Here is a 22,300-nt window from a genome sequence, read left to right as displayed (position 1 = left end):
ATAACTTGCTGTTGAAATGGAATACGCAGGATGAAACGGTTAAATCTGCTATGATTGAATGGGCACAAGATATTGGTCATAACATTATGTTTGCTGACTGGGAACAGTTGTGGACCACCGGTATGAAATTTACGGCATGTAATGCCTTAAGAGAGAATATTATGAAAATGATATACAGGTGGTACATGACACCAGTCAAGCTTGCAAAAATATATCATTTGCCCGATAACAAATGTTGGAAATGTAAAGAAAATGAAGGTACATTCTTTCACCTTTGGTGGACGTGCCCAAAGATTAAGGCTTTCTGGGAGATGGTATATAATGAAATGAAAAAGGTATTTAAATATACCTTCCTGAAGAAACCAGAGGCCTTTCTCCTGGGCATAGTCGGCCAATTGGTGCCAAAGAAGGATAGAACTTTCTTCATGTACGCAGCAACAGCAGCAAGAATACTCATTGCAAAGTATTGGAAGACACAAGATTTACCCACCCTGGAAGAGTGGCAGATGAAACTGATGGACTACATGGAATTAGCGGAAATGACTGGCAGAATCCGAGACCTGGGAGAAGAGTTGGTGGAAGAAGATTGGAAGAAATTTAAAGACTATCTTCAGAAACACTGTAAAATTAATGAATGTTAAAAATGATGTTGGATTGAAAATAAGAGGCACTAGCAACAAAGTTAGTGAGAATATGCAAAAATGAGTTGATAATGGATGAAAATATAGAGCTATAATATGTTAAGATATAGAGTTAAGATAAACGAAAGAGGGTAAGGATTTGCTGATTTGATTATTTAAATGGGAATACAAAAAGGGGAGGTGTGAGGAAGTCAAGGAAACAAGCTAATGAGTTTAAAGTTACAAAAAATGGGTTTGTTTTTAACTCTTTTGTATTTATTCGTTTTTTTGTACTTTGTATGTTTATCTTTCTTTTTTCTTTTTTATGTATTTTTGTATGTTTTTTTAATTTTTTTCCCTTTTTTGTATTTTGTAAATCTATGTTTTTGTAAAATTTCAATAAATATTTTATTAAAAAAAATATTAAAGGAAAATTGAAGGAAGAAGAAAGTAGTATACATTAACACCTGTAGTTTAGAAGTAACTATATAGTCATCTATACTGTAAAATATGATGCTGCAGAACCTCTTCAAAACTGAATGCAAACTTATCCCTCAATATTATTTCTACAGTATTGGGGGTGGGCACCCCAGTCCTAGAGATGTGAAGGCCTGGGAGGAAATGGAAAATGTGGGGTAGGACCCATTCCCACCCCGTATTGTTCAGGATCCCCCCATTGTTTTGGAAACACAACAGGACAAAAAGCAGAAAAATGGGGGGGGACTGGGATTTCCCCCAATTCTTCCATTTCCCCCCTCCTCAGGCCTTCATAGCTCTACCCAACACTTTGGAATCTTGAAATATTAAGACAGCCAAAATGCTGTGGCTATAAAAAAAGATCAAATTCCATGCTTCCAGAAGTCACACGGGTGTCAAATTGCCCTTTTACAGGTTTATGGTTTGTCGTGGGAATACTGGCACAAGCAGCAGGGGACCAAGAATAAGGCAGGACCCATCTAAAATTCAAACCTGTGCCCCCATTACTGCATAATAGTTACATTAAAAACTATTCATTTATTAACTGTTACTATTATTAATAAACTGATTGCTCACCCTTAACCAACAGGTCCCAGGAAGGTTACAACAACAATTAAAAAATCAGAAATTAAAAATGGTTAAAATAAATTACAGTCATAGGGAGAGGGTGGGCCCTGAAAACACACCTCAAGTTTGAAAGGCCAGGGTAAATAAATGTGTCTTCAGCATTCGCCAAAAGCTGTATAGGGAAGATGCCAGATGTACCTCTGTGGGAGGAGAGGGGACTAAGCGCCTGCCATGGGGAATGTCCTCTCCTAGGCCATCACAACCCCAAACATCTGGGAGCAGCAGAACTACTAAGAGGGTCCCTCTGCTGATCTTAACGCCAAAGAAGGTTTGTAAGGAAGGGCAAACACTAGCACAATTGGTCCCAGAAATTAACCAGCAATTCATTTGGACAGGGGTGTTTGAGTGTTGTCTAGGGACATACACACCCCCAAGTCAATAATCTGGCCACTGCATTTTGAACCAGTTGAAGTTTCCAAGTCGCCTTCAAGGACAGCCCATGTACAGCGCATTAAAATAATCCAATCTGGAAGTCGCCAGAGCCATAGAGTACCATGTCCAAGTCATCTCTGTTTATCTCATCAAGCTCATCCCCACTACCTATTAAGCAGCTCATTCTTCCTAAATCTTAATACTTCAGTATTCTCTGTACTTTCAATGGGGAAAGTGCAGCAATCATCTTTTTGTTGTTATTGTTGTTCTTCCTTTAATCACTCCAAAAGTGACTGCATTTCGTACATTTTCATAGAATCACTGGGTAGTATTCTACTATGTTTTACTCAGAGCAGGCCCATTTAAATTAACGAACGTGACTAAGTCAGGCCCATTAATTTGAGTGGGCCTATTATGAGTAATGCCTGCTTGAATACTGCCCATAGAGTCAGACAAGACCTCCAAGGTCACCTAGCCAAGCCTGCTAAACATGTAGGAAATCCAGCTTCTTTAATCAGTAGCCTTCAGCCTCTGCTGAAAACCTTCTGAAAAAGGATGGTCTATCATTTTCCAAGGAAGTTTTTCCAACTATTCCGCTGAATAGTTAGTCATGTCAACAAGTTCTTGCTCATGTTTATAATCTAAAAATGGACACTTGCTTTGGTTTAGAAACCTGTTCAATATTTGACACAGAATTTAATCTAGACCTGGGGCTCCTCCAGATGCCCTAGTTATTGAGCATTCATCCTGATTTGCTTCCACAAAGCTTACGTGGAAGTTAGATGATATCTGTTCTTTATTGAACATTTGTTCCAATTTATTTGTTATACAATCGGCATTCATCCCGATTTGCTTGTGGGGTGTTTATACATGTTCTCAATTAGGGCAACCCCTTGAATTGCGCAAACCTAAACTTCCTGCTTGAATCCCTCCCACAAAATACTGACAGCTTGTTCGGTTCTGCCATCCTATAGCACGGAAAGGAAACTTTTGGTTAAAGATTAAGTTCATCTCACCTTTTGTACCCTGGGAAAGTACACCTTGATTTATTAGAGTGTGGGGGTAGCAACAATGCCCACTGAAAGTTGTTGAAGTGAATGAAGATGGAAACTCATGATATATCAGTGTTTTAAAAGCCCTCCTGGATGGCAAGTAGGTTTACTGGCTCCACTCAAGAAAACATGGGAGGGTAGTGCACCAATTGGGCTTTCAAGTCCCCTACTTCTGAAAGGTCAGTGTGTGATGGGGCATGGGGGGCTACAACAGTTGAGGAAAATTGGGGGAACTCAGCAAGGCTGCCTTGAACAAGTGGAAGTGTCTTTTCACCATGAGCGCAGGAGTGGTTGCACTGCCTGCTGCTCTGTATCCTTCTCCTTGTACAGAATGACCTCCTTCCCCACTGCTGCCCTCCCACCAGCTGCATTAAGTCAGAAGTGATCTCGAAGTGGCAACACATTCTCATTCTGTTCATTAAGACTTCTTCCCACTGGATTGGCGCCTTCTCTTTTTGAGGAAAAGCCAGCCTCTTCAGAGAAAGCGAACCTAAGCAAATGGTATGCAAAGGTATGAACTTTGGGCTCTTGACACAATGTCATGTAATTAAAATGGAAATTTGGGGTGAAGCCCACATCAAACCAAACCAAGTCATCTTGCAGAAGTAGGCAAGGTTCTCAGATAGTGTAAATCACTGGTAAGATGAATCATTGCGAGCGTGAGCTGTTAATAGCCGAAGTGACTGAACAGAACCCATCCACAATTCAAGCAATGTTGACAGGAGACAAACCGTTTACATAGCAGGCTATTTGCATAACTCATGCCTATAAAGCGGCAGTTCTGCTGCGCAGTGCTGCAAACCACACACACAAAAGAGTAAGTTGCAGTGCTTAAAGAACTGAGCGAACATTGGAGTTTTCCACTTCCATCTTTAAAATGTTCCAAGGAGCTGTGCAGGCTGCACGCTTAGTACAAACATCATGCTTACTCCCAGGTTTTAAGCAATTATTGTTATGCGAATATGGATTCAAGCTGTGCCGAGACACACTGCAAGGCATTTTCACTTTCCCTGCTAGCGTTTGACAGGTTAATCATTAACAAAACTGCCAGGCAATTCCCCCCCCCCTTACCGTTATTGCACAGATATATTCTCTCTTGCACACTGGGATGAAAGGGAGACAGAAATAAATTTGGCACAGCAACAGATGTTTTATTGCTCTTCGGAAAGTGCTATTCATCTTGCAGAACAAAGCAAAAAGTAAAAAGGAAAGGAACGCAACTCTAAATTTCTATTCCGCCATAAACAGTTGCAAGTAAGACATTTCCGAATAGCTCAAAGCAAAGATTTAATAGGCAATTTTTACAATCTCCGTTTTTTTAAAAAAGACAACTACCATGTAGGGCAGCTGTTTGGGGGGGGGGGAGAGAAACAAAGAGAAACACACTGCTTTTCTGAACCACTTACTTTATAACCGTTCCTTTGGTGCCCCCTGCTGTTGTCAGCATGACTCTGGTGGTGAGGCTTACACGCAAATCATCCTGGTCCAAACCGAGGAGCTCTGCACAGCATTCCAGAGACTGGCTAGATTTATTCTTCAGAGTGCAACCACCTATTTTTAAAAGCAAAAGGGGGGAAAACAGCTAAAAATTGGGTTCAAAAAAAATCATTAAAGTAAGTAACCAGCAACTGCCTACAAAGTCCTTTTCTTTATACAGCTACTTGTAACACACAGCACAAACTATTCCACAAAGCATGAATGAACAAGGCAGAATCACACACATAATAATAGGCATATCTCTTAAGAAAGAAAAAAACCATATTTTTTGCTCTATAAGACTCACCTTTTCCCTCCTAAAAAGTAAGGGGAAATGTGTGTGCGCCTTATGGAGCGAATGCAGGCTGCGCAGCTATCCCAGAAGCCAGAACAGCAAGAGGGATCGCTGCCTTCACTGCAAAGCAATCCCTCTTGCTGTTCTGGCTTCTGAGATTCAGAATATTTTTTCACTTGTTTTCCTCCTCCAAAAACTAGGTGTGTCTTGTGGTCTGGTGCGTCTTATAGAGCGAAAAATACAGTAAATCACCACACACAAACAAGGAATCCTCTGTGTTCCTTTGCTGAAGCGCACCAACTTTTCACCAAAGCAGCAACACTGCTCGATGCAAAATGAAACAAAAGTTACTGATCTAACCAGAAGTGCTGCCAGCTTCTTCAAAATCAATATTCCCAAGGTGTAGAACGCCAGCCACCACCCGGAAGAGATCCAGCTTCTCTTCATCATCTAAGCCAATCTTCTTCATCGCAGTGCACATTCTGTTAAAGTCTCCATGATCATCGAGCAGAGGATCTTTCAGGGAGCCTGATTTCAAGTACTATAAAAGCAAAACAAAAGCAGTCTCAATCCATTGGTGAACATCCAGCCAAAGCAAGCAAAAGTGTATTTGATGGACAGAGCTCAGAAATACCACACATAAAAATCAAGATTTGTGTTCTAGCAAGGTTTGTCTAGCATTATAGATCAATGTGGAGGACGATGTTGAATGTGGAGAAAGGAGTATATGGGGCAGAGTGATTTGAAACTTCACAAAGATCTACCAGAAGAATGTATGGAAGTAGTGTTAAATATGAGAAGTATCTTCTCGTTTAGAAAATCTTCAAGAAAACAGCCCTTAAGAGGGCAGGAATTATTGTCCTCACTCTGAATAGGCTTCATAGCATTCTGACAGGGTAGCGTGACACTGTCACGGATGCTACATGATCCTCAACGGTTTGCTGTCACATAATCAGGTCAAAGCAGCCTGAGAAAGCAGCCAAACATTTAGGCAGTAATCAAGTAGCTGAATAAGGAGGAGCCAAAGACAAAGGAAGTTGCCTCACACTAATTCAGATCATTGGTTGATCTAGCTCAGAACTGTCAAAGCTGACTAGGAGCTCATTCCAGTGTTTTGGAAGGGAATCATTTGCAGGCCTACATGGAAATGTCAAGGGTTGATCTTTGAATAAGTTCTAACACTGAGCTACAGGCCCATCCCCATTTTGGCCCCCATAAAATGGAACAAAAATATCTGCTTGCGAACATTTGGTTCAGGCCCAATATTAACATTCCTCAGTTTTGGCACAAGAAAAGTCAGGCGACAGCAATATACGTAGATTATGAATGAAGTGTGGGATCATAAAATTCAGCAGAAAAACAAACACTGGTCTGGCAAACAGAACTGTGTATAGAAGTCCATAGCCCAGTTCTTATGAACTTTTATAGTGCATAAGAATTCACCAGGCAATGGGTTCTTTGTGGGGAGGGAAGGTTACACACAGTTATGGTTATTCAGCTGTTTTGAGTTCAAACATCACACACCACCACCACCTCTAAAATCTAAACATTTTAACTAAAAAGCAAGCTACTACATGCAAGGGAGTGGGGAAGCATGCAGAAAAATAATCCTTAATCTTAAAAGTTCACTGTAAACCCAAAGAGAAGATGCAATTTGACTTGCATTGTACCCACTTTAATCCCAAACAAGGGAAACACTGATCTAATCATCTAAGAATAAAAATGCTAACATGCATCTGAAAAATTCACATCACGTAGCAATTTAATGAAATTAAAATTTCAAATTATACAAAGTGATCACCTCATCTTCCTGATAGGAAAAGGATAAAAATAATGTAAGCATTAATTGATTACTCCGCTTACTATTATTAAAACATGTTCAAGGAGGTTTAAAGATGAAACAACAAAGATGACTTATACAATGGAATAGCTTGATGAAAGAGAATAACTTATAGTTAGAAAGGGCAGGTGACATTCTTAGGAATCAATTCCAAGATCCATACCGAGATCACAGACTATATATTTGTTTAAAACCGAAGAGAGAATTTGCATTCTAATATACCTCTGAAAATAGGTCATCCTTCAAGATCACAGATTTTTTTAAAAAAGGATCCCTGTATTTACAAGATGGATCTTCTCTTCATTTGACATTAACAATCCCTTCAAGTTTTTGACACCAGGCTCATTCACATGGCTCTTAGCCCACAACAACCAAAGCTTTTGATCAGTAGAGGGGTCAAGTTGCTGTGTAAAAGACACATATCACCCACTGAACAGAGAGGAAGTTAGTTTTTTCACATGGCATCCACATAAGATGGACGGGTGGAAGAAAAAAGAAAAGTCAGGGCTCCCCGCACCTTTAACAGTTCAACTGAAGAGGGAATTTCAACAGGTGAAGTTTGTGACACATCAGAAACCCTATCCCCTTTTTTCACCTGACCACCCTTCACCCGCACCACAGCTGTGAGAGCATGTCTTACACCAATGATGGCCAAACTTGGCCCTCCAGCTGTTTTGGGACTACAATTCCCATCATCCCTGACCACTGGTCCTGTTAGCTAGGGATGATGGGAGCTGTAGTCCCAAAACAGCGGGAGAACCAAGTTTGGCCATCACTGTCTTATGCAGTCCGTGGCTAAAAGTTTATTTAAGACCCTCAAGTGCCACTGGTCCAAGCAGTCGTGTGAATAAATACATAGTTATAAAGCAATGCCCACTCATGGCTAAATGAAGTTGGTTGTGCATTCTTTATATGACTGATCCTTTGGAGAGAATACTGTCATTTTTATTTATTTTTTTAAATTATTACTTACACGTGTCTTATAATAGTAATAAAAATTAATGTCTCCGCACTACATAGTGATACTAGGAGTTGGGCAAATTACTTGATTGGACACTGCAACAGCTCCAAGTTACCGCAAACAGATAAATTAATAAATAATCCTAAAGGTGCCAGTACATAAGCTAACTGTTCTCCAATGTGCTTTCTGGGGTACGAATATAAACCATTCCTACATGCCCAAAGAGCCCATTTTAGGCTTGTGGTACCAGCACTTCACTATAAGCCTGAAGCTATGCTGCCATATTAGCGATAAAGCACTGATGTGGCAAGAAGATTTGCACTGAGAAAGGGATTTTTTTCCCTCTTGCCTCACTAGCTAAGACTTCATGGCAGCCCCCTTGTAAGAGCAACCAATAATGGACCACAATTGCAATTGTTGTGGGCACTCACATGGGGAGTGAAGCATTTCTGTGAACAGGTACCCACCTGGAGGCTATATACTGGCGATGACTAGGGAGTGGGGAGGTAGGGAAATCAGGATCAACAACCCAGCCCAATAGTACACCTTTATTGAATTTTGCTTTTCTGCTTGTTTATTTTACTGAGACCAGCATTACAATATACACTCTGTACGTTTGGGCTTCTGCAGGTATTTAAGCTCAACAATGTAGTGAAATGTTAAACTACACAGCAAGCAAAAAATACCTGCTGTGTTGTTGTTTCATTTCTATAAATAGTCAAATTGGGGTGGGATGGGGAATCCAATTGGGTATTCAATTATAGGCCACTTTCCCTAAAGAATGTGTGCCAACGAAATTTCAGTGGCTACAACTTGGGCACATAGGCAAGAACAGAACCTCCCAAGATTAATCCATATATACATGAATAAAAGTTCGGTTCATAAAGGGAAGCCACAGCTGAGACAATGGGTCCTAGTTGAAATGCCCTTACATAGATCAGTGGATAGGTTTTCCAGCTGCACATTAGGATCTGCATGCACTAACAGATGGCTGCTGTCATTTTTGACAGTGCCAATCATTTGTCTGAAGTAGTAGTGGTGGTGACATTCAGTCCCTGTTCTCAAACAAGGATCAGTGCTGCCAAACTGCTTGCATACAAAGCAAAAATAAGTCGTACCATGTAAACCAAATGTGAAATAGCAGCAAGCGATGGCGGCAGCAAATGCTGCTGCTGCTGCTTTGCAAAGTCTGAGCTTTTAAACATGAATGTAAAACATACAGAGTAGCTCTCATACCTGAGGACTTTTGCGGTTCTGTAAAATTTGCTTATCTGTTTCTTTGGTGGCAAAGTACTGAGTGCAACCACGATTCAAATACTGTTGTGAAGCAAAGGAAAACAAAAGATACAATTAACAACAAAAACTATAGAAGGAAGTAGAAAAATATGGTGTATCGTCATCATGTTACAGGATGTAATTGTAACATCATGTTACAGAATTGTAAATTTGCCTTGAGGCCTACTTTATGGTCTCATTTACATCCTAAGGTAAAGGTAAAAGTAAAGGGACCCCTGACTCTTAGCTCCAGTCGTGGATGACTCTGGGGTTGCGGCGCTCATCTCGCTTTATTGGCCGAGGGAGCCAGCGTACAGCTTCCGGGGCATGTGGCCAGCATGACTAAGCCGCTTCTGGCGAACCAGAGCAGTGCACAGAAACGCCGTTTACCTTCCCACTGGAGCGGTACCTATTTATCTACTTGCACTTTGACGTGCTTTCGAACTGCTAGGTGGGCAGGAGCTGGGACCGAGCAACGGGAGCTCACCCCGTCGCGGGGATTCGAACCGCCGACCTTCTGATCAACAAGTCCTAGGCTTTGTGGTTTAACCCACAGCGCCACCCGTGTCCCTCTCATTTACATCCTATTATACATTTAATTATTTGAAAATGCAGGTATTATTTCTGGGTTAGATCAAGACTTGCTCTTCCATGAATAGAAGGGGTCCTATGTGGAACAGACTGATATCCAGTGCAAGTTCCCACCAGTGGATAGGGAGGGGAGATTTGAGCTAAATTCTTCCTATGCCTGCAGCCCCTCAGCACCACTTTCCATACTGTTCAGAAGAACAGGCCAACCTTTCAGTGCAGATTTTTGGGGGTGGGTGGGATGGGGAAATCAGCATAAATCGCCTCTTCCATTCCTCCAGTGGAAATATTGCATGAGCTGTTCATGAGACCTCTGGGTCAAACCCAATATACTTTTAAACCAGGACAGTGGAACAAATAGACCCTTAAAACGAAATTCAGAGAAAAACAACACCCATGGACTGTTCATAATACATCGCTACAGCGAATTGTATGGTAAAAATGAACTGGAGCAAATAGCAATTTTTTAAAAAAATAATTAAAGCAAGTCATAGTGGGCAATATTTGTGCTGATGGAACGTTTTGTTTTACTACGACGCTGAATTCCTTCCTATCATTTTGATCTGATTTCATATTATGTGTCAGCCTGCAAACCATCCTATGCCTTGCATAACAGGACACTAACACAAATAAAATGCTTATATGCATGAAAAGATCTAACTGATAAAAAAAATGTTATAGGAGAATGCAGCAATATGATGACAAGTTGAAGAGTCAACCACTTTGGGCACAAAAATCAAGGTTTAGTACAGGGGTAGCCAACTTGGCAGCTTCCAGTTGTTGTTGGATTCCCAACTCCCATCAACCCAAGCCAGCAGGGACAATTGCCAGGGATGATGGGAATTGTAGTCCAGAATCACCTGGATGGCACCATGTTGGCTACCCTGGTTTCATGTCTGAATTGAAACAACAACTTCACTGTAAGCATCCTGCAAGATGGAGGAAAGTGGGGAGGAAAAACAATCAACTCACTCTAAAATTATCTGGCGAATTTAAATAAAGTTTCTCTCTTATATCTTCAGAGGCTCCAGCACACAGCCTGTAGAAAATATGGTAATTCCTTTCTTCTTTGCCTTGAACGCAGATCCTCGATTTCTCCAGCAGATAATGTGACACAAATCCACCAACTACTGAATTCTAGGAGGGGAAAAATAAAGCTTTTCTGAATGAGGAAATGGTTATGTTTAAAAGGATTTCCCAAATGAGATTACAGAAAGAAAAGGGAAGCTCCTGTGCAAACCTACCATGCACAAAAAAGTACTGATACCTTTTCATTGAAATGGATTTCGACAAATTTTCCAAAGCGACTACTGTTGTTGTTACGAACGGTCTTTGCATTTCCAAAGGCTTCTAGAAGGGGGTTGGCTATTAAAATAAGAAGAATAAAATGAAAGTGGCTTAATATGAATTTTTTTCATTTGAAGCAAAGGTGGTTTAAATAACTATTTAAAGCACAGAAAAGCAAACTCAATTTTTAAATCCCTAAATTTGAATAAAATTACATTTTTCAAAATAAATTATAAGCAGATCATCTTATATATTTATAGATAAACACACAGTCATTTCCACCCTTCCATCCTTTTTTTCAATACACAATTCAAGAAAGAAACCCTCAAGAAAATCTATAAGGCAAGTTAGACTTTGCTCCAGTTCTTAAGATGCTGCCTAGAAACGGTCAGCATTATCAGGTGAGCAAAAGCTAGCTTTGGACAGGAAAAAAATGTCACACATTCAATAGCTTGTTTAAAGCAACTGCAGCTGCATCCCCGAGCACATGAATTATCTCATTCCTTGAGAGAAGGACAATGCACAAGGCCTGCTAGCTGCTTCTGTGATCCCCAGATCAGGGCAACTATCTGATGATAACGGAAAGGACAGCCCTGATCCCATGGCTCAGCTACAAACACAAACAGAACCACTGGCCTTGCAACAAGCAGGTGCCTGGAATCTTGCCCGGACTATGGAGTTTAAGCTGCGCTGTCGCATCACTGGGCCAGCTAAGGCTGCACTCCTCCTTCAGCAACTAACCGAGCCATCAAAAACAATGCAAAACAGCATAAGCACGTGGCCACTTGCAATGGTGGACTGCTCTCCCCAGGGAGACCCCTCTGGCACCATCTTTATCTAGTTTTAGGCTCCAGGCAAAAGCTTTCTTTTTCACCTGGGCTTTGGGCCCTGGATTTGAAGGGTTTTTAAGTATCTTTGGCCTCTTCTAGTGTGGCAGGATCTGTAAGTCCTGTCTTTTATTGAGGTTTAAAAAAGTTTTTAATCTGCTTATTGCAGTTGGTTTTAGTATTTCTACTGAGCCTATGAGTTACCTCCACGAGTAAAGCAACTAATAACTGATACAAAATAATAATAATAGTAATAATAGGCTATAGTTTCCCAACGGTAAGGAAATTTTCCATGCAGGGCAGGTACAAGGCAAATTAACAATATTAAGCAGATGCAGGCATCATTTGTACAAAACAAAGCTACTGATATTGCTCACTGCAATATCACTGTAAGGCAGGGATGGGGAACCTGAGGCCCTCAAGATGCTGTTGCACCACAACTCCCATCATTCCTCACCAAGAGACATGCTGGCATGCTGTTAAAGGTCCAGCACCAGTGGGGAGGCCCACCTGTTCCCACACCTGTTCGATAATTGTCCTGCTTGACCAGACCACAGCTTACATAGTCCAGCATTCTATTTCCAACAGCAGAGGCTTCTGGGAAATCTTAAGAAAGGTATATTTATCACTGGCTCTGCTGTATCTCCCACCATTTGGCATGTAATATCAAGCCTCAGCAGGGATGTTGCACTCAAGGAAGTCCCCATTTAGGTCCCGTCCTCCTCAGATTCACATTACTGCTACACACACACATTTAGCTAACGCCACATTTTAAAATTGCCTTTGCCTCAGAAAACATTTATCTATTTAGTCCCAACAATGTTTTAGGAATTGGGAAAGGGGGGCGGAGACAGAAGTACAAGCATTAAAAAGGAATTTGGACTTCTGTCTCTAAGGATATTTAAAGAAAACAAAAAGTACTGATCTCAAAATACCAAAGAAAAGCAAAGATGATAGCTGACAGCTCTCAACCAACTTTTTAGTTGTCTCGCATGTGTGTGTTTTTTCTTTTTTTATCCTTGATTTGTAACACAGAAAACAATTTGGGTTGGTAGGTGACCTTTCAAGCTATCCAATTTGTCAGGCAAACACACAAAAGAATCACAACAAAGACTCAATGTTTACAAGTACTTCAAATGTGAGAAGATTTTTATTTTTTTTGAAGAGGCTACAAAAAAGGCTTTGTGAACAAGTCCTTCTGTTGTAACAATGCAGCCACACTGCACACATGCATGTTAAGATGTGCAAAAGAAGACGGGTGCTAGTGTGCAGCAATGGCAGCTGTTCTAGGTAAGATTTTTTTTTTCCAAAGCTTCCTCCCCAACCCTTTTGCAAAAAACCTCAAACCTCTAGGTAGCAGGGTTCAGGAACTGTGCAGCTTCAAATGCTACGTCCAACTGTCAGCCGTGGATTTGGAATGCCTATGTATTTGATTGTTTTTAAGAGACATCGTTCTCAGGTCTTTCATCATTCACTAAAGGTGGACACATTGCTCTCTGTTTGACACTGGCTAGAAAGCAGGGAGAGAGATGCTCAATCTAGCCCCAGTGCAATGTGCCCTTTCACAAAGGCTCAAATGGCAGGACTTCCCTTTTTTCTTATGTATCTAAATCTATCTTTCTTTCTGTCCATCTACCTATATCTGTCTGTAACATCATATGGGACAATTTTAATTGCCCAGCTGAACAGGAGAATCTTACTCTCACATGTTATAATGAGCATACTGACTCATTGAAAATCAGGCATAAAAGAATTAAGAACTGCAGGATGGTACCAAAGGTACGGAAGGTGGATGGTTCTATCCTTTGCTCTGCGCCGGTCTATCTTTTGAAGACTTTGAAAGAGGGATGCAAATTTGGAGAAATTCTTTCTCGTAACCCTGCCATGGATTTAAACCTGCCGTTCGCAGGAGTGCTTCTCACCTAAGCCACCTTCAGATAGTCTCCATGCAGAGAACCTACAGGTGGGAAGGGGAAGTGGGACTGTGCCACTGGCTCCGCTCTCAACATTCTGCATGGAAGGCACTAGCCATGCTCCCTGGACATCCATGTGCTGACGGTTGCTCAAGCATGCACTTTCCCTATGTATGGACAGCCAGGGCAGGAGGTGGGGCTTGGCCAGTGGCACATGGCCTTTTGCTTCCTTAATCCATGCATAGTGTCTACATGTGGATAATGCCTCGGTGAGACTACAGTACAGAGGTGGGGGATCGTTTGCAGCCTGGGGGTCATATTCCCTTCTTGTGCAATCTTCTTAGACTAGTTTCTACACACATTCATACATGGGCACTTTCTGTGCTGGCTCCCAGATTGTGGAATGCTCTCCCCAGAGAGGCTCGCCTGGCACCATCATTACATGTTTTTAGGTGCCAGGCAAAAACATTCCTCTTTACCCAGGCCGATGGCTATTAAATAATCTATGGCCTGTGAAAGTATGGCGGAGTGGACTGCGATTATTATGATTATTTTACTATTAGGCTGTCCCTCAGTATGTTTTTTATTATGTTTTTATCATTGATGTTCTGTAATGTGCTTTTAATGTTGTACACTACCTGGGATCTTCTGGTAGAGGGCAGTATATAAATTGAATGAATGAATGAATGAAATAATATACACTCCTCTCCAGCAAGAAAAGTAAGAGCTAGAGGCAGGATCATAGTTCAAGGGAAGACTTCTGGGTCCGCAGAGAAAGGTTTAGAGTAGGGTTTTCCAAAACTCGGTTCTCCAGCGGTTTGGAGTTCCCATTATCCCTGAGAACTGGTCCTGCTAGCTAGAGATGATGGGAGCTGTAGTCCAACAACAGCTGGAGACCCAGGTTTGGGAAACATTGGTCTAGAGGGTGACTTTTGGCCTCAAGGCCTGAACCCATTTCTGCTCTAATGTGGATGAGAAGAGTGACTCCAAACTCAGATAAATTATTGTTCTCGTATGCTATTGCACAAGACTTTGCCCAAACTCCAAAACCTTTCATAGCCCTCTCATTACCGGCTCACTCATTCTGTAACTCAACCCTGACACACTGCAGTGAAGAAGTCTTCCACTGGTGCCAGTACAAGCGTTCATAGAACAGGTTCAGGTTCTACTTCCACAGATAGTTGCTTTTGCATCCAAGGCCCTGAGTCTGGTGGCAGTATTTCTGATTTGGATTTAAAGAGAGAAAGGAAGCTCATTCCCGATTCCTACAGACCATAACCATTCCGAGGTCAAATGCTGAAAGTGCCTACTGTTTGTCAACTGAAGCTTGACAGAATGAGACACCCTCATATTTGGTATCTTGGTAAGATAACTGGGCACATTCATTAGTATACTTTCCAATACATGGCCTGTTATAAGGATGTTATACAACACCACATTTCAAAATGGCAGTGTGATACCTATTTCTTCCACCTCAGCTAGTTATTGTTAATTCATACAAATGAAATTTAAGCATGACAAAGTACCTTCTACAATTCTGTCATCAATATCTTGACCACTGCCATAGGATTCAGTCAAATACCTGTGGGAGAGAAAGAAAAGAAACGTTATCAAATATATGTTTTCATATTTATATAACCACCACCACCCCAGGAATAATTATCGAAGGGTGGCTATATAAATTGGATTAAATAAATGTCACCACTTTTGCATTACTTTACTTGAGGAACAGCAGACACTGCCATTTCCCTCCTTTCTCCCTGGTTTGTGGGCTACATCCAAAAGTTATGCAAGTGAAAGAATTTTTGTGCAGTCGGGACCTCCAAATTACAACTACCTCTCCTAGTAGGTGTGGAACTTTCCAGAAGAAAGAGTGTGGTGTGGCACCGGGATGTAGTGGAAGAGTGGACTTGGAGAAATCAGACAGACAAATACAAGGAATTCAGGAAGATTTCCCTGAGGGGTATGATGCCTAGGAAAGGGTTTTCAGTGACCTTATAGGCCTGCATTGGTGGGGGGGCATGGTTGAGAGGTTGGGAAAAAGCTGCTATATAAGCAGCGTTCACACATGTAACGTTTGGGTGGAACCCTAGAATGTATGTCCTGTGTCTGAAGAAACTGTTTTTTGTCGTAATATTTTTTATCCAATGAGACAGCATGGCACATTACTAGTGTCTTGGTATGGGAAGACCTCAGCTGAAGTTGACCTCTGGGTCCATCACTGATTCTCAGCCTAGGCAATTTCACAGGGCCATTGGGAATGTAAAATGATGTTAAACCCATGAGCACCATCCCTGAGTTCCTTGGACAAAGGGCAATAAAGAAAAGTAAATTATGAGTGCAATGAAAGAATCATGATGCGTATTTTGAAAGCTTCCTGTCACCAGGAAGTCTTTGGGGCAGGTGGGGCTCCCTGTACATAATGGAATCACCCTGGAATTGCCATCCATGCTGTTTTGTGTATCTGAATTACACCCATTAGGAGTTTCACGATTTCTTAAGAGAGATTAAAACAGCCAGCACACAGTATTTTATTCAATGGTAATGTTTTCAACTAGATATACAAACCGTAAAACAAATTTAGTGTTTTCTGTCTTGCCAGCTCCGGACTCTCCAGACACAATGATCGACTGACTCATCTTGAGTACTTTCATATCACGAAATGCTTTATCGGCTGAAGTAAACATTTAAGAGGACATTAAAATGGATTCATATAAAACAACACAGATCAATGTTTTCATTAGCCTTTTGAACACTATGTAATGTTCTTGTGTAAGCATCATCCGAAGTAATGAAATCGCAATGTTTTGAAGTATTCACCTGAAGTTATTTACTTCCTGAGAATTCTTTCCAATACCAACAATCAATATCATGCTAGACAGACAAATAATGCTACTTTATTTATTTACAACATTTATTTCCCACTTTTATACAATGCAATCTATAAAGTGGCTGACAAATATATGAAATTCGCATTTGTTGTTGTTTTTAAGAAAACAAACACATTAAAGGAACTAGGTCCAAATAGAACAGAAGTAAATAAGTAAAAAATAAAATGGGAGCTGAAAGAGCCCTCAAGCTACCTGTCTTTAACATGGCACCAAAATGAACAAAAAGTGGGTCAGAAGCAAATGTTGCTTTGGAGGCAACACCACTGAAAGCACCCACCTCACCTCCGATGGGGAAGCCCATTGGATGATAATTGTGGTTAATGGGCAACCTCATAGAACACATTGCATTAATGTAACCTGGAGACAGCCAATGTATGGACAACAGATTAAGACAGCTGGAGTAGGGTGACCATGTGGATCTAGGGTGTGATGCACCCACTCCTTAAAAAGCCCACTCTGGGTGCAATGGTTTGCAATAACTACTAGTCAGTTACCAATACTCCTTTGGGGCACAGATGGTGGAACTTCAGTTGTTCTTGGATGACACTGATTATCTGGATTCACTTCCATCTGGGTTCTAGTTCTGAAACTGAATCAGCCTTGGTAGTGCTTTATGGAGAGAGGCACAGTGTGTGACCCTGTTTTCCCCACTCAATCTCTCAGTGGTTTTTGATACCATTGAACACAGTATCCTCCTTGATCGACTGTGTGAGATGGGAATTGGAGGCGCTGTAATACAGTGGCCCTACTCCTATCTGCACAGTCAAGTCTAGAGTAGCATTAGATGAGTGTTTTTCAACCACGTGTCAGTTCTGTCATGTCCCCAGTGCTACTTAGCAACTAAGAACCTAAGGGTCCACTTGGGATAATCTGACCACTCTTCTCCATATATTTGTTAACCTCAAGACTGGATTGCTGCAATGCACTCTATGTGGGGATGGCTGTGGCCATGGTTCAGAAGCTCCAGGTAGTACAGAATGCAGCAGCTAGACTGTCTCAACAGCATGCAACACCTTGGCTAAAACATCTGCACTGACTGGTCATATTAACCGTGCCACTTTCAAGGCTCATATACAAAGCCCTGAACTACCCAAGGACCTTAACATACCTTAAGGACTGCTTGAGCCCTTATATCCCAGCTTTATCAGTAAGATCATAGAGGGGAATACTGTTAGTTGACTCCCAAGTTACAGAAGCCCAACTGGCCTCTACAAGCCTGCCATTTAGCATCACTGGTCTCATGCTGTGGAACACTCTTCCAGCAAAGATTCAGCAGGTACCATCACTTTTTAGTTTCAGGCATACCTTGAAGATATTTTTAAGCAGAGAGGCCTAGGCAACTATTTAAATTTTTTGATCAGCCATTTAAACCATTTTGTACTGTTTTATGGTGTTTTATATTTTACTGCATACACTGCTATACACTACCATGTTACGTTGCACGAATCAGGGATATAAAAATGCTTCTATAAATAAATAAACAAGCAAGCGGCAGCTGGATCATTTTTCTATCAGACCATACAAAGCAGGCACACCAAACAAGGTGAATGAAAGGCACTTCTGGCTCCAGATGCTATGCAGGCATCCATGAGTGGACCTAATCCTTGAAGGAAATCATAAACCCAACAAGAACAAGCAAACTACCTTGATCATGTTCAGATGGACTTCCTACCAGTTCTCCCATATTGTCTCAATTCAGATTCAGTCTAATTAGACTTCCTAAAATCCATTACTAATACCAGGCACCATCTTAGGACACCTTAGTGGCTGGAGACAATTACCCATTTTTCTCTCTTTAAAACAAGTGAGAAAACACCCTAATATCATGAGCCAAATAAACAAAACAAAACAAAATGCATCAGGATTGGAAGCAAAGGCAAAATGGCATACTACTTACCAATTGCGTAGACATGCGGGGGCAGTGTCCCAAGTGATCTACCCTGATACTTTTTAATAGCATCTGATGAGTAAAGTTTAGGTATATCAAAGTACGGGTTCACTGCTATCAGGATGTTGGCTACGTATGTCTGCCAAAAGAAAACATAAAAGAAAATCCATAACGGTGTTTCATTGATTTGGAATTTCTAAAGAAAGACTCTAGAGAGCTACTACAAAATTCAAAATGAGAACGTGACTTTGAGATTGGACTTGTGTATCTGTAAGGTCAGTCTCATCGCTTCAAGAGCCACTTGAATTCAGAACCATTTTGAATTCAAAGCATATGTAACAACTGTGTGTGTTTTTTAAAGCTGCATTTGTTAAACATATAATCTGCAATTAAGAACCGTTTCCAAAATTGTGCAATTATACACCAAGCATTGAAATTAATAGCAATAATCATAATAACAGCCCAATGCAGACAAAATATGTAACTTAGGATTTAGGGGGCAGGAGTGCAGAAAGGAGGGGAAATGTATTTGATATAATTGCGTATCTGTTTCTGGCACCCTTGCAAAAGTTTCTTCCTTCTATTTCACAGCTGTCATTTGCCAGAGCAGATGGTGGGGACTATGTGTCATTTAGTCAGAATTCATTACATGCAATCAGGCAATCTGATAGCTACATAAAAGATTAAGTTGGCCAACTGAGCTAGGAAGGGTCAGAGGTGGCATGTGTTTCTTTTGTTTTGTTTTTTAAAGGAAGGGGGGAAATGCATCTTTGCTATTAACATGCCATATTCTTGTAACTCAGGGGAAGAGGAAAAACATGTAGAAAGGGGCTGTAGGGCCATACTTTATAAGCATGGGCCATCTGAGGTAGAGAAACCTTTGCAGGTTTGCCTCTTCACACACAGGTTCCCCTGGATTCTGGAATGTGGCTTGAGCCGTTGTTTGTGACAAACACCTCTACCTCCACATTTTACAAGTCAGTACAGTACTTACATAAATTCTGTCCTTACTGTATCGAACTTTTACATTGTGTAGGAGTGTGGCTTCATTTAAATACATTAGTGAACCTACAAGGAAAGCACAGCGATGTTTTATAACACAGCACACACACTTGTTCCAGTTTTTATTACCTTTCTTCACCTCCAAGCAGTACACAGAAAACAAATGCTCTCCCCAGAGAAGCTCGCCTGGTGGCTTTAGGCAGCAGGCAAAAACAACTCTCTTCTCCCAGAGCTTTGGCTAATTACACAATCTATGGCCTTTAAAACTGGGGGGGGTATTGTTTTGTTTGTTGTTATGCTGTATATTTTTGTGTTTTTTCCCATTTAATAAAAAATAAATATAAAAATGAACTTTTTATTTAATAAAATATATAGAAATAAACTTGTTTATTTATTTAATAAAAAATAAATACAATTATTATTATAATACACGCAGACATAATATGTTTAAAATGGTACCTAAACATACATAGTGAGCCCTTGGAGGGGGTGGGGGACAAAAAAATTATGTTCCTCTCTTGGAAACACACCTACAATACAACATATCAGCTGAAATGGAAAGACCGACGGGAAAGATCAGAAATCAGGAAAACCAATTTGTGAAAGACTGGATTAACTTTTCAATATATTTGAGAGACCACTGTAAACAGTTGAAATCATTGGCAGGAATCCAATGACACTTGTAAAGTAACATGAACTTTTGATATGATGGATATATAATAGATAGATTACAGTAAAAGATGAAGGGGAGGGAAGTGAACCATGGAGGGATGGAGGGAGGTCTGAAGGTTCAAGAGAACCTTGTTCTTTTTCTGTTTCTTTTTTGTTTGTATCATCTTTATGTAAAACTAATTTTTAAAATATTATTTTAAAAAATGGAAACATACCTACAGGAATGAACCTTACTTTTTGAATGGCTGTAGTAGAGGCCATGATGAGTACAGTGAGAGCCAGGAAGCAGCAACAGCACTCTGCTAGAAAACCACCCTAAACCCACATTTTGTGCTCTTGCACAAAAAGCTAGTAATAAGTCTTTCAGCAGACTTTCTTCAATCATAGGCGGAAAGGAGCAGTTCGAAATAAAATGTTAGCTGCCCATTTGTTCTCCAGGGATACATTGGGATAGCTTTCATTCTTTCTCCATACTATCTAACATCTAAACAAGCCAGTCAAGGGCACACAGCTGCAGTTCAGATCAAGGTCTGTGTTGCTTTATTCTATTTGTTATATTTCTGATTCAGTGAGCTATACATCACAAAAATGTGTTCCCTCTCTGAAAAGCAAACCAGGGTAAACAGAGTTCATGTATTTGCGCATGCAGTATCCCCACGCCCCACACTTTCTATGTGCAGAAGGCTGAATCCAAATTCCAACCTCCACAAATACAAAGGCTGCTTCCGCCTGCAGTGTTGATCCAGTAGAGAGATCCTGCTGGCAAGAGGTGGGAGAGAGGGGTCTTTTGCCAATTCCCTCCCTGTCCCCCCGCACCCCCCTGCAGCCCTAAGGATCACCTTCCATGCTGTTTTGGAGGGGCTGCAAGAAGAAGAGGAAGCTATCAAAAGTAGCCTTCCTCCCTTCTGCTGGTGGGAATGTGCCTTTGGTAGAATTCCACTTCAAGGATGCTCTCACCAGTGGCAAAGCCTGGTTCTGAGCCAGAGTGATTCAAACTAGGTTTGGGGCTCAAGACCCAAATCACTCTTTCAAGCAGAGTCTGGATCACAAGACAATATGCATCTTGTCTTCGGATAAATATAGCATATGGGTTAACTGGAAAAATTAAAGATCTGAATGGGGAAATAAGTACAGCTGGCTAGCCAAGCCAGGTTTTACAACTTTCACTTACAATTATCTTCCACATCCTTCTTACTGTCTTCTTCTGCAGGAAAGACTTGGTTGATAGCAGCATGAAAGGTCTGTAATTGAAAAAGAAGATAATGTTGGCTTCAGCTATAAACTGAGAAGATATATATGAAGAAACAATTTACATGAAAGCACTTTATTTAAAAACTGAGCTGCACGGGGGGAGAGGGGAGGTTCAGACATACCCAGTCAGTTTTTCTGACACACAGATTTCCCCAAAATGCTAATACCATTCAAATATCAGAAATACAAAAAAATAAATCGGGGAACACTACAGATTGAGGCTACTGCATTTGTGTTAATGGTCATGAGTTCCTACCTAGGAAGTGTGGCAAACATACGGCAGCACATGGCTTAGTCCCATCTAGATTGAATTATTGCAAAGCTCTCTACTGGGGCTTCATCTGAAGAGTCTTTGGAAACCTCAGTTGAGCCAGTGTGCATCTGCAAGGATGTTGGAGATGACTGACCATTGGTCCATATTACCTTCCCTTGTCCTCCTCAAGTTAGGCAAGCCAAGGTATCTTGATTTCAAACATCCTGGATGTTTCATTTAATTGAGCAGCAAAACTGTTATATTTTGCCTACATCTACACTTGACTATCCAATTTGTGATGTCGCAGGTTGGGTTAATAAAGACTTTAAATGTAATTCAGCCTTCAGAAACATTCTAGTTAAAACAAACTGCAACCATGCACCACCATATCAAATATTTTGTCAACTGCGGGTTACACACCTGACAACAGAACTGCTAATAATAACACTTGGTAGGCCCCAAACCCTTCTACACATACACAAGGTTTTTGAAACTGCCCTTCTCTAGAGCAAGCCCACAACACCTCTGGAAGCCCTCCCACAAGGACCTCAGCATGGCACCCCATGGGTGCTAGAAGCTGCTACAAGAAAGGACTAGTGTCCTCTTCCCTTTGTGCAACTTGTACACGTTCCATCAAAGAGAAGAGGGGTGGGAAGTTTACGTGGGTGACATTCTATGCAAACTTGCAATTGGTTGAAATGCAACCAATTTATTTTAAACAAGCAATTACAGG

General features: G+C 41.0%; 1 protein-coding gene across 8 annotated transcripts in view; it reads right to left on the bottom strand.

Moving 5' to 3' along the window:
- The window catches only part of MYO6 (myosin VI), a 113,235-nt gene that overhangs the window by 48,924 nt on the left and 42,011 nt on the right, over positions 1 to 22,300 (bottom strand). For 7 of the 8 annotated variants that reach the window (XM_083608105.1, XM_083608107.1, XM_083608108.1 and 4 more), the window contains exons 3-12: positions 21,235 to 21,304; positions 19,384 to 19,457; positions 18,399 to 18,528; positions 16,179 to 16,284; positions 15,137 to 15,192; positions 10,851 to 10,948; positions 10,556 to 10,720; positions 8,957 to 9,037; positions 5,280 to 5,460; positions 4,555 to 4,699 (exon numbers count right to left, since the gene is read on the bottom strand). In XM_083608105.1, the coding sequence (XP_083464231.1) occupies positions 4,555 to 4,699; positions 5,280 to 5,460; positions 8,957 to 9,037; positions 10,556 to 10,720; positions 10,851 to 10,948; positions 15,137 to 15,192; positions 16,179 to 16,284; positions 18,399 to 18,528; positions 19,384 to 19,457; positions 21,235 to 21,304 (1,106 nt within the window). Of the gene's footprint in view, positions 1 to 4,219; positions 4,252 to 4,554; positions 4,700 to 5,279; positions 5,461 to 8,956; positions 9,038 to 10,555; positions 10,721 to 10,850; positions 10,949 to 15,136; positions 15,193 to 16,178; positions 16,285 to 18,398; positions 18,529 to 19,383; positions 19,458 to 21,234; positions 21,305 to 22,300 lie in introns of all 8 variants that reach the window. The other variant, XM_083608112.1, reaches the window with a different exon arrangement.

This window comes from Podarcis filfolensis (genome assembly GCF_964270895.1).
Source record: "Podarcis filfolensis genome assembly, chromosome: 3".
Taxonomy (NCBI): domain Eukaryota; kingdom Metazoa; phylum Chordata; class Lepidosauria; order Squamata; family Lacertidae; genus Podarcis; species Podarcis filfolensis.
This window is presented reverse-complemented; position numbering and strand designations above follow the sequence as displayed.